Raw genomic sequence first — 12,918 nt, forward strand, 5'->3', positions numbered from 1 at the left:
GTGCTTCCCCAATTTTACTACGTGATTGCCATCTGAATGGCAACTCTTGTGCTATAGTGGAACAAAAGCAGGACAAAAAAATAAACTGGAACATTTGTGGTGTGAAAAGTTACAGAATTTCAGCAGGAAGTTACAGGACAATATGAATAGGAAATGAAGCAGTATGTCTACTGCAAAACTTGAGCATGAGCAAACAATTGAAACTGCCTCAATGCCATCCTGAGCACAAATCTTAACAAATACACAATAAAAGGGACCTTCAACAGCATCTGTCGTGAACCACCCTGTTCAGATCTTGTAAATTCAGGTCTGTGGCTTCCTTTATGGAATCAATCCATCTCTTGGTTGGCCTTCCTCTTTTTCTACTCCCTTCTGTTTTCCCCAGCATTATTGTCTTTTCTAGTGAATCAGGTCTTCTCATGATGTGTCCAAAGTAGGATAACCTCAGTTTCACCATTTTAGCTTCTAACACCCAATTATTTGTCTTTTTCGTGGTCCATGGTATCCACAAAGCTCTCCTCCAACACCACATTTCAAATGAATTGATTTTTCTCTTATCCACTATTTTCACTGCAATTTTCAAGTGGCCCATGGGAAGAAAACGTTTGGGAACTACCACTGGAGAGTTTTTGTAGGTCCACAACATACAGGTAAAGTGCTTTAAATGTGCGTTGGATGTGCTTTAAATTATGGTGTGGATATTGCTGTTAAAAAACATAGGAGCAGCTGAATAGTCTGCAAACAGCCTTCTTCTACGAATGAAGAAGACATGGTTCCCATAAAGGATTAATCTCCAGCACCTTTAATTTCAGAAGTAAGAGTTGTTCCTCCCTCACCCCTGCTCCATTAAATTCTACACAGATCTTCTTGCCAATCCCTCCTTCCCGTTAAGTTTCCTTCCTGTTAAGTTTCCTCTTGGGGCTTAAAGGGGTTAACGTCACAGAGCGCTGACTCCTAGACAGGGCCAGAAAAAAGGAATTCCTTTGAAGCTGCAAATGCATTCCTCTTCCTGTTCTTCCTTCTCCTGGCTGGCTGGCTGGCTTGGGAACAAGAAACAGCCTTTTTGGATGTTAAGGGGGGGAAATTGCTTGCATTTCGGAGTGCAAATTTCCACGGCTGCAGCGTAACTGGAGAAGTGAGTTACCAAGTGACGGGGTAGGGAAAAGAGAAGGGAGGGGGACAAATATGGGAACGAGCAGAAGCAGGACCTTTGGGGGAGGGTGGTTGGTTTTTTGTTTTTGCTTTTTACAGAAATGCAAATAGATCATCGAATCCAACCCTCCGTAGTCAGCCTCTGCAGCTGATGCCTGTAGAGATCCATTGATGCCACCCACCACCAACCCGGGGTGGCCAATCTTTTGCCAAGCTGGGAGCAGTGAAAAGAAATAGTTTTTAAAAATCAGGACGATTGTATAGATGCCAAGTGAGGGAGAGGGAAGGGCAAGAGCCCTGTGCTTTTAACAATTCTTGCGCTGAACTCGTCCAGAGAGGGAATTCTGACTGGTGTTGCTTTTCTCCTGTGCCCAGCTTTCATGACCCCCCCCCAAAAAAAAACAACCCTGCAGCAACTCAAAAATCCCTCTTCTACGCATCTATGAATGGTACAAAAGGCTTTTAATGATCTCTGTGTGCTTAGCTCAGTGGCTGGAGCGCAGGAGGCAATAAGGACAATGCCTTAAACCAGAAGTGCCAGAAACCTTTGGTCTCCCCAGGTGTTGCTTCCATGTTTCCTCGCCATTGGCCATGGTTGCTAGGGCTGATGGGAGTTGTAATTCAGCAACATCTGGACATGCTACTTTGAGGAAGCTGTATTGCAGAGGCGGGGAAAATGTTCAGCCCAAGGGCCAGATTTTCTTCTGGGCAACCTTCCGGGGGCCACATGCCAGGAGTGGGTGGGGCCAGAGGCAAAAGTGGGTGGAGCAGTGAATGTAGATTCTACCTTTGTATAGTAGGCTGGTATCTATACACACCCCTAACTTTCCTCCATGCAGGCAAGCTTGAATTCAAGGACACATTCCAACCAAGGAATTTCAGCGGGTGCTGCCAATGTGACGAGTGCTAAACTTGCTGAAATTGGGGAAGGTGTTGTAGCTCAGTGGGTGGAGCAACTGCTTTGCATGCAAAAGTTCCCGAGTTTCAATCCCCAGCATCTCCTGGTTGGGCTGGGGAAGATCCCTGTCTCAGACTCTGGAGGGCTGCTGACTATGCCATGAGCGGGGGAGCCTCTGGTCCTGCATATATAGCTCAACTCCAACTCCCAGCATCCCTGACTATTGGGCATCCTAGCTGGGGCTGATGGGAGATGCGGTCCAGCAACATCAGAAGGCCCACAGGTTCTCCCAGCCCCTGGGATAGAACGTACTGAGTACAGCCGGACCAAAGGTCCAACTCAGTACAAGGCAGCCTCCTGTCCTTGTGAAACACCGGTGCCTGCACTTTGTGTGCACCCTGCAACTATGAATTGGTGTCCTCTCCTGCAAGCAGAGACAGAGAAGAAAAGATGGAGCTCAGCGTTAGAGCATCTCAAGCCCCAGCATCCCCAGAGGGACCCCTGCCTGAAATCCTGAAGAGCTGCTGCCAGTCAGTACAACCGGCAATACTGCCTTAGATGGACCAATGGTCTGACGCAGTACATGGAAGCTTCCTACAGCACAGGGCTAAATGGACCAATGGTCTGATTCGATATAAGACAGCTGCACCGGGGGTGGGGACGTAGCTCTGTGGTAGAGCACATTCTTGCATGTAACACATCCAGATTTAATTCTTGACACCTCTGCTGAAGAGTGGGATTTTTTTTTCATCCTGAGGGCCACATTCCCTTCTGGGCAACCTTCTGAGGGCCATGCGTCTCTGGCTGTAGTGGAGCCAGAGGGAAAAGTGAATGGAGCAATGAATGTAAATTCTGTCTTTGTTATAGTAGCCTGGTTTCTATACACATGCACACACCCTTGTCTGTCCGCTGTCCAGACAAGCAAGGGTCATCACCAGAGTTCAGGGACACATTGCAGCCGGGCAAAAATGCTGAAGGAGGGTGTGAAGCAGGGTTGGCGAGGGGTGTGGCCTGAGGAGAGTCCCAAGGGCCAGACAGAGAGGCCTGGAGGCCGCATTCTGCCTCTGAGCATGAGGTTCCCCACCCCAACCCCTGCCACCTCATTTATACTCCAGTGGCCTGTTGCAAAGTTTTGAGGAATGTTATTTTCAGAGCCTGCACCAGAATTCAGGGAGTCCTTGGCACAGGGTTGTTGATGCCAACACCCTCTCTCCAGATGCAGCCAGCAAGACGTTTTTTTCTTCTGCCACTGCTGCCCCAGTAGGGGCCGCCAAGACCCTCACCTAGCGCTCTCACAAGATTCAGCAGGACCTTGCGAGAGCCTGGCCCTCCCACAAGATTCAGCAGGATTCCTTCCCTCCCTGCCAAAGCCAGCTGCGCAAACCCCACCACTGGGTCCACATGCAGAGCAGCGCCCAGAATGCTGTCTGTGAGGTATATGACGGACCCTAAGGCAGGTGTAGGTAAGAGTGGCCCTTCTGGGCTGCAGGGGCCCTCAGGCCTATGCCCAGTGGGGCTGCCCTCTGGCACCAGGCTGGATTATTTTTCTCAACATTGCATTTTATCACACTCGCTAACCCTGGATTTTTCCCCCTAGAGCTGCAGTCAAGATTACAATATGGAGGAACAAGATCTGTCAGGACCCAAAGAAACAGGGGAGAGACTGGAGGAGGTAGGAAGAGGCCATGGCGTTGTCCAAGCGGAGCCCATCCCGAAGCCTGTGACTCAGGCAGCTCCACAAGGCGTGAAACAGGAACTCGACGATGGGCTGCAACAGGGCTGGGAAGTCCAGTGCTCGGAGTTCCTCAACATGTCGCAGTCCCCTCATTCAAGATGGAAAAGCGTACGCCCTCAGTCAGGGCCTAGCGCTAAAGAAGTGCCAGCCTCTGCAACAGGGGTAGCTGAGAGTACGCACTGGTCTAGCCGAGAGTATACAACCCAAACCGTAGCAAGCCCCTGTGAAAAAACCCACATGGCCAACAAAAGTGTGGACTTCCCTGTGAAAGTAAAGGAAGAGGTTCTGGACGAGGAGGCCCTGCGTTCTGAGACGCTGCACCAGCGGTTCAGGCAGTTCTGCTACCGGGAGGCTGAGGGCCCCCGAGAGGCCTTCAACCAGCTCTGGGAGCTTTGCCGTCGGTGGCTGAAGCCCGAGCGACACACCAAGGAGCAGATCCTGGAGCTGCTGATCCTGGAGCAGTTCCTGAGCATCCTTCCTCTGGCGATGCAGAGCTGGGTCCGGGAGAGCGGCCCAGAGACCTGTTCCGAGGCTGTGGCCCTGGCGGAGGATTTTTTAAAGAGGCAGCCAGAGGTTGAGGGGTGCCCACCACGTCTGCCTGCTAAGAGAGCCAGAGAGAGAGGAAGCATCCGGCTGCCTTGGAAAGTCTGTGTCGGGCTGCTTTGCATCTTTTCCAATAGAATCCCGGGGGGGGGGGGGAAGAGTGGTGGAGAGACCATGCATAAGGTCTTCGGGTTAATCCCCAGTCTAGAGGTCGCCATCCTTTTGGGGCCTGTGTGCACATTTTGAGCTTTGAGAAAGTACCATGGGCACCAGTCATAAAATGGCTGCCGCTGGGTGTGTGGCATCACACAAAATGGCTGCTGTGGGATCATAGCATAACACAAAATGGCTGCCACATCTAGAAAAACAGAAAATGAGGGAGGCACGCCCGCCCATCATCAGCCACTCCTGTCAATGGAAAATCAGCCACCACCACACTGGGTCATAGAGAGAGAAACCCTTTGCACCTCTCTGTTCAGAGTGCAAAGTGCAAGGGAGGATGCATGTCCAGTCCTGGCATCCAATAAAATGTGAGCCTGTTTAAGGGGGTAGGTTCAGTGTAGGAGAGACTGAGCTAGTGCAAACAGGAACTGTGCAAGAAGAGTAAATGGCCTCTCGTGCAGTGTGGATTTTTAAGAGCATATTTGCTGAGATGTTGTTGCGCTGCAGCCAACTCAGAAGGGACAGGAAGGGGGGAGGCATGAGTTTCAGGCGCCTCTGCAGCCAGAAGAAGCCAAGCTGGGGATTGTTGTGTCTGAGCAGGATCGTGCGGGAGGGGGGCAGCCTGCTCTCCAGCCAGTTCCCACGAGTAACGCCCTTTCCGAGGAGCTGAGCGCACCGCCCCCAGTTGAGGCAGAGGACTTGTGGGGGGAAGCTTCAGAGTCAGTGCCAGCTCCTCCTTTACCAAGCAGTTCCCAGGAGGATTCCAGCGTGGCACCGCCCCCTGAGCTCGAGCCCGTTGCTCGGGAGCAGGTGTCTTCAGATGAGCTGTTGGATGCGCGTCCCCTGTCTCCTCGTTCCTGTCGCCGCGAGAAACGGACAGGGCAAAGACAGGAATTGCGAAGGAGTCAGAGATTACGTTCGAAAACATTTCCTATATAAGCCTGCCGCTCCCAGTGGGGGGTCGTTGAGTCAACTTCCTTCACATGCTGCAGAGCATGTCTAGAGTATAGTTAGGGACTTTAGTGAGTTAGTGTAGGGTTTCCTATGAAGCGCAATGCCTTTGATGTATCCATTACTCTAATAAAACGAGATTTACTTACACACATACTCCAGCCTCATTCTTTCGGCTCTGGATGGGACAGATGTTCTGCAGGGTCACTGGCACCAGTGGGCACCACATTGGCACCCTCTGCCATAGCCTCTTCAGTTACAGATTCTCAGGTAGTATGGACAGGAAAAGAATCTCTTCCTGAGACCCTGGAGAGCTCCTGCCAGTCAAGAGCTGGACTGATTGGCTGATTCAATATAGAGCAGCAGCTTCTTGTGTTTTGCGTAAGAAAACGGGTAGAGACCTAGCGACCCTCTACATGCTGTTGGACCTCCTTTGTGCCCCAGCCACCATGGTCAATGGTCAGGGATGATGGGAGTTGTAGTCCAGTAGCATCTGGAGTGCTGTGGGTTCTCCTACCTCATGTAGAAAGTCCCAGGTTAAACCCACAGCATCTCTGGTCAAAGGATCTGAGGCAGCAGGGCTGGCAACATCACTTCTCCACCTGAGAATTTGGGAAGGGGCCTAGTTCAGTGGCTGAGCATCTGCCATACATGCAGAAAGTCCCAGGTTCAGTCCCTGGCATCTGCAGGTAGGGCTGGGAATGTCCCATCTGAAACCTTGGAGAATTGCTGCCAGTTAGCATAGAGTAGTTGTCGGGAACCTTTGCCCTGTCAGATGTTGCTGAACTACAACTCCCATAATCCCTGGCCATTGGCTGTGCTTGCTGGAGCTGATGGGAGGTATAGTTCAGCCACATCTGGAGGGCCAAATTTCCTCACACTTGGCAAAGACAACACTGCTAGGTGGACCAATGGTCTGACTCACCAGGAGTCAGCTTCCTATGTGGACAGGAAACCAAACTCCTGTTGCTGTCTCTCTGTGACTGGCTGGGCCTAGGAGTGAAGTTGTTGCTGTCTAGATCCAGGACTGCTTGGGCGACCTTCCTCTTTCAACAAGCCTTTTAACTAGAGACCTTATCCCAGTCTGCATCTGTGTTGGAATTGCTTTTTAAGATTTTTAAAGCATTTTTAAAAATATGTTTTTAAAGATGTTTAGTTTTAATATATTTTAAAGTCTGTTTTTAAGTTGCTTTAGAGTGTTTTTGGTGTTTTTGTTTGCTGCCTTGGGTTCCTACTGGGAGGAAGGGTGGGCTACAAAATAATAACAATAATAATAATAATGAAACAAACTTCACCAGGATCTCTGGCCTTCACACACACATACAAACACCCCGCAAGGTTCGCTTTGTGTCTTAAAATTGTCCTCCCATTTCCATTCCAGATGTCAGCATCTTTAGAAGACATGGCTACTAACTCCACAACACTGGAGCAAGATCCATCAGATGTGGTGAAGCTGCAGTTTTCCACAGATGCCAAGCAAGGAGGTGGTAGGGAGGCCATCTTGCTGGGTGAGTGTTTGAGCCTGAAGCAGATATTGTTGTTGTTAAGACTTCCTGTGTACTAATAGCGAGCTCCTTCTCCAAGGTCCCATCTGCACTATACATTGAAAGCACTCTTATTCCACTGTAAACAATTGTGGCTTCCCACAAAGAATCCTGGAAATTTTAGTTTGTGAAGGGTGCTGACAGTTGTTACTAGACCCCTCTTCCCCTCACAGAGCTACCATTCCCAGAGTTCCATGGAAAGAGAGATTGATTGTTAAACCACTCTGGGAATGGTAGCTCTGTGAGGGTAAGAGGGGTCTCCTAACAGCTCTCAGCACTCTTAACAAACTACAGTTCCCAGGATTCTTTATGGGAAGCCACAACTGTTAAAATGGGAGAATAGTGCTTAAAGTATAAGATGCAGAAGTAGCCCAAGTGTGGATTCTGATGTAGCCAAAATGTCACTACCCATGCATAAGAAGGATGTATCAGTAGGCTAGGAGGAACTCCAAGGTTTGCAGAGTACCAATATATAGAGACAGAGACAGACAGAAAACCTGACTGGGGCAAGAGGATGTCACAAGCCTGAAATGAAATGGTGAATTTGATAATCTTGCATTCATACAATGTGGAAGCAAGCAGAAGGTCAATTATATTGCCTGAGGTCAAGATTTTCACAAAATCTGTAGAGCAATGAACCAGCTGTGAGCCATTGAGGGTGACTGGTATTTTGGATTTCTGTTTGCAGAGGCTGCAGTGTGGCCTTGAGATGAGAACAGTCTGTGATATGAAAGACTTAGGACAGATCCACACCATACATTTAAATTAGATCCAGTGCACATTAAACCACATGACTTCCCCCAAAGAATTCTGGGAACTATGATTTTCCCCTCAGAGAGCTACAAATTCCCAGCACCCTTAACCAGGGCCGGTCCCAAAGGGCGGCCAGGTTGGGTCCTGGCTGAGGACCCCTGGAGCCACAGAAGCCCCTGAAGGCCTCTTGGTAGGATGGGGGAGGAGCAGCATTCCTCTTCCACGATGCATGGCAGAGAGTAGTTGCCGCGGATCACAGAAAGGGAATTTCTTCCGCCCGCCCGTCTCTCCTATCTTTTGATGCTGCACGGGATGCGTGCGCAGGACTGCCATTAACCAAGATGGCAGCCGAGGTTTCCCTCAGGGGTGAAGCCTCCGGCACTATCTTGATTGATGGCAGTGATGCGCGGGCATAGGAGCCCGTGCAGCCGCAAAAGACAGACGAGACGGAGCCAGTGAATGGGCAGGCAGAAGAAGCTCCCTCTCTGCGAGAGACAGGTAGGTGTGCCTGCATGTGTGCACGCGCGTGCGTGAGTGTGCACGCACGCACACCAGAGCCCAGGGCAAGCTGGTGCCCAAGGGCCCTGGCATGTCTGGAGCCGGCCCTGCCCGTAATCAACTACAGGTCCCATGATTCTTTGGGGAAGTCATGTGCTTTGAATGTGTGCTGGATATGCTTTAAATGTATGATGTGACTGCAGCCAGAAAAGCATGAGGTTGGAACTGAGCTGACATGGCATACAGATTTTGGCTTGAGCTGGGAGTTGCTGGCTGCCTGTCTGCCTGTTATGGAGTGACAGAGGAGACAGACTGGGGAATATTTGATTAGAGAGAGGACTGAACTTTTTATATAATAGCTGCCTCATGATCTTTTTTATTATTCCTGTCACTCACCAATATATTTTTGTTATATTATTACAGGTGTGGCCCTTCAGAAGTTCTTGTTATTACATTTATTGCCCACCCTTCACATCTAGGTCCCACTTGGTTACAGAAATTTAAAATACAGTATTAAAAACCATTAAAATACATTATGTTGCTGAAATACAACTCCCATCAGCCCCAACAAGCATAGCCAATGGCCAGGGATTATGGGAGTTGCAATTCAGTAACATCTGGAGAGCCACAGGTTCCCTACACCTGCCTTATATAACACCTGCCTTATATAAATGGTAACTATTATTGCCTTACTAAGGGCATTTTTGATTACCCTGCCTTTGAGGAGCTACGGGTGCTTCTTCCCCCACTCTTTTAAAAACTACTCACAACAACACTGTAAGGTAGATCAGGCTGAGAGATAAGGACTAGCCCAAAGTCTCCCCATAAGCATCATGATGATTTGGACTTAGATCTCCCCAGCCTTGATCCAACACTCTTAAGAACTGTACCATATTGGCTCTGGCTGTGCTTGCTGGGGCTGATGGGAGTCTCAGTCCAAAACATCTGGAGGGTACATGGTCGAGGAAGGCTGCTTTATTATGATGGGTGATGACTCATGAGACTCCGTTTTATTCCACCAGGTGATGATCAAGTGAGGAAAAAAGAGGAGGGAGATCTGCAGCTAGAAAGACTCGTGCCAGTGGAGCTCAATGAGACATTGTTGGGAAGAGCCAAAGGGAATATCTTCCCGTTTCATGATGAAGAAGAGGTGGTGCCTGAGTGTCAGCCAGAACCAGGAAGTCTCCAGGAAAACCATCCAGGGAAGGAAGCAGAGAAGGTTTTGCTTTGTGAAGAAGGTGACAGAAGTTTACACAAAAGTACAGCTAACAAAGGGACCCTCAAGAGCAAAAAGACATGCACTGAGTGTGGAAATCTCTGTGAGGTCTTTGACCTTCCTAGGAACCAGAACGCTCAAACAGAGGAAGAGTTTTACATATGCCCCCGGTGCGGGAAGACCTTCAAGAACGGAGCATCCCTCGTTCCAAAGCAGGGGACTTCAGTAGCTGGAGCAAAACCCTATCCGTGCTCCGAGTGCAGCAAAAGCTTCGGCACAAAGGCTGCCCTTCTGAAGCACAAGGGGACCCACACAGGAGAAAAGCCCTATGTGTGCTCCGAGTGTGGGAAATGCTTCACCACCAGCTCCAATCTGATTTACCACAATATAGTACACACAGGCGAGAAGCCGCACAAGTGCTCAGAGTGCGGCAAGAGCTTCCATTGGAAATCGTCCTTGATTACACACGAGAGAACCCACACAGGGGAGAAACCATACGAGTGCCCCGAGTGCGGGAAGAGCTTTGGCAACAGCTCCCAACTTCTGCGGCACAAACGGGTACACACAGGAGAGAAGCCGTACCATTGCTCCGAGTGCGGCAGGAGCTTCAACCAGATTGCTTCCCTCATTGCACACAAGAGGATCCACACAGGAGAGAAACCTTATGAGTGCTCGGAGTGCGGGAAAGGTTTTGGCACCAGAACAAACCTGATGATGCATAAAAGGGTACACACAGGAGAGAGGCCATACAAATGCTCCTATTGTGGGCAGAGCTTCAGCCAGCGAACACACCTGATCATCCATGAGAGGACCCACACGGGGGAGAAACCCTACACATGCTCCGAGTGTGGGAAAAGCTTCAACGCAAAAGCACCCCTCATCACACACAAGAGGACCCACACGGGGGAGAACCTTTATCAGTGCTTCCAGTGTGGGAAAAGCTTCAGCACGAGTTCCAACCTCCTGAATCATAACATCATCCACACAGGGGAGAAGCCGCACAAGTGCTCTGACTGTGGCAAATGCTTCAACCGGAAATCGTCCCTCATTACCCACCAGAGAACCCACACAGGGGAGAAACCCTATGCCTGCTTTGAGTGTGGGAAGTGTTTCATTTCAAGCTCGGACCTCACGAAACACAAAAAAGTCCACAGAGGGAAGCGCTCGGGTGCTGCGGAGAGCTTTATGTATAGCCCAGCAATTGCAGAACCCAGTAGTGTTCAACCAGGAGGGCAGAAATGTTAGGACCAAATTAAGAGGTGATGGTTGGCAGACCCATCTCATTTAAGTATGGGCCTGCCCCGGTCTCATAAAAGTGAGAACCAGAGGTTCCGATTTTAATACATTAAAAAAAAAAGCAAATGAGCGGAGGAGCACTGGTGTTCTCAAACCTTCCCTCAGGCCCATGGTTTACCTCTCTGTAGTCTGTCCCTCGGTCAGTGGTGGCTGGTGCTTGCTGGGACTGGTAAGGCAGAATGTAGGGAGACCAACAGTAGGTGGAGCCAGAGCAAACAACAGGCGGAGCCAGCCAGTTCTGGTTTTATCTCCACTCTCTTCCCTGCTGATTTGTACAAGGCCAACACTGAGGCTAAGGAGGAGGAAATGGCACCGTCTGGCCTGGATGTAATTAGGAAGACCAGTAGGTGGGGGCTGGCTGAGGGCAGAATGAGGTTGTTGGGGCAGCACCCCATATGCCCTAATCAACTAGCCTCCATTGTCCCTGCTGTGTCTCTTCCCTTAGTTGTGCATCTGTAGGGAGACATGAACTCACCTAGGAGAAAAGTGTCTGGGGTACAAGCTGTGGGGAAGTAAGCCACAGGGAGGAGAAGCTTTTCAGAGCCTGAGAGGCACATGAGTGGAAGGTTCTAAACCCTCCCCCCTTCCTGCTCATCACTTCACAATCTGCAACCCACCCCCCAAAGTTTTTTCCTTAGCTAGGCTCCAATACTTGAAGTGAACCCATCTGAGGGAAAAGCATCGGGGGGGGGGAAGACTTTAGGAGGTAAACCACAAATGGGTTTAGAACCTCCTGCCCCTTTTGGTCTTCAAGCTGGACCATCCTGCCCAGTTCTTAGTAAATTGACATGGGCAGACCAGGTTAAGTTAGCCTTTGCCAACCTGGTGCCCTCCAGATGTTTTCGACTACAACTTCCAGCATCTGTAGGGCATTAGGTTGGTCAAGGCTGACTTAAAGAGGTAGGTCTGCTGCCCTCCTGTCTAATGTGGGCCTTAGAAATAGAGGTTGATAAACAAAATCCCTTAATGACTGGACTTCATTTGCATGGGAAACTTGGTGTAGGCCTGAAGGGTGCTCACAATTGTAGAAAAGTTGTAGACTGAACCCATTTGAAAAAATGTAGAGCTGGGCAAAAGGCCCCCATCTCTTTCAGGGTCAGCTCCATTTGCAGATAAAATGGGAAGGTATTTTGTTGACTTTTGAGAAAATGGGGTGACTTGGGCGGGAGTTAAATGTACGGGAGGTCATCAGAGCCCTCTTAGGTTGGCGGCCACCATTTAAATTTCCCAGAGTGCCCCGTACTGAGGCAGAAGTTGTTGGACTCCAGTTCCCATCATCCCTCGCCATTGGCCATGCTGGCTGCTGGGAGTTGGAGTCCAACAATACTTGGAGAGCCACGGCTTCCCTATCCCTACACTAGAGAATCGGGTGCCAGTTTCTGAAGGTATCGCTGCTTCACTTGGTGTTTCCATGTTTTAAGGACGCACTAGAAGAAAACAAATATAGGCACTCTCAACTCTGGATGTCAGCATCTGGAAATTTGAGCTTTGGAGTCTGAAATATGTGTTCATGGCTGGTGCCTCAAAATAAAGTAAAATGCATTGCAGGCACCAATTCCTTGTGCATCATTTAGCACCAACATTTTTGTAGCAATGTGGATGAATTTTATGCGGGGGGTGTGCTATTCCACTGTAGTGGAGAGCAAAATTTCAGATTTCTTCATGTTTTTAATGTAGCTATTTAATACATATATTTCTTTTTTGACCAAGGCAAGGGGCTGTGAGCTAGTGGGCTGGGATTAGCTAGGAGGGTCATGTGTATGTATTAGTAGTAGGTTTTTAAGTTAAATCTTTTGTTTTCCCTTAAAATATTTCAGCTTGTTGCCTTCCATGCACTGTCTGTCTTTGGGGTGCTATTGGTCAGTTGCTATTATGGGTGGGCCTGCTTTATGGCTCTATGCACATTTAATGCATTTAAGGTTGGTGCACCCTCTTCTCTTTAAGGCATAACTGTTTGTTACACATTTCCTCATCACTCTTTTTATAGTTTCCTCATTATTATGTCTCCTGAAGTCTTGTGACTCATCCAGCATTGGGGGGAAGGGGATAACTGCGGCTTACGTTTTGTGATGTACTTATTAAATGGCGAGATGTTTGGTCACTCCTGGAGTTTTTAGACCCATTATTTAGACGATTCGCTGTGAAAAATCTGTAAATAAATAAAATTATG

The 12,918-nt window shown here is 49.2% G+C and overlaps 1 protein-coding gene across 1 annotated transcript; it reads left to right on the forward strand.

Moving 5' to 3' along the window:
- The first annotated feature begins 928 nt into the window (after window positions 1-928).
- Window positions 929-12,918, forward strand: LOC133381081 (zinc finger protein 436-like). The gene is made up of 4 exons (XM_061619589.1): window positions 929-1,135; window positions 3,648-4,430; window positions 6,823-6,949; window positions 9,259-12,918. Exons 2-4 carry the CDS (start codon window positions 3,669-3,671, stop codon window positions 10,695-10,697), a joined length of 2,328 nt encoding a protein of 775 aa, XP_061475573.1. The 5' UTR covers window positions 929-1,135; window positions 3,648-3,668; the 3' UTR covers window positions 10,698-12,918.

This window comes from Rhineura floridana, chromosome 3, assembly GCF_030035675.1.
Source record: "Rhineura floridana isolate rRhiFlo1 chromosome 3, rRhiFlo1.hap2, whole genome shotgun sequence".
Lineage (NCBI taxonomy): Eukaryota > Metazoa > Chordata > Lepidosauria > Squamata > Rhineuridae > Rhineura > Rhineura floridana.

Bases quoted from the DNA above. Each gene is read 5' to 3' on its own strand.
- LOC133381081 (XM_061619589.1), top strand. From the start codon at position 3,669: ATGGAGGAACAAGATCTGTCAGGACCCAAAGAAACAGGGGAGAGACTG. The intron at 4,431-6,822 runs GTCTGTGTCGGG...TTTCCATTCCAG, and splicing joins GCATCCGGCTGCCTTGGAAA to ATGTCAGCATCTTTAGAAGA. The intron at 6,950-9,258 runs GTGAGTGTTTGA...TTATTCCACCAG, and splicing joins TAGGGAGGCCATCTTGCTGG to GTGATGATCAAGTGAGGAAA.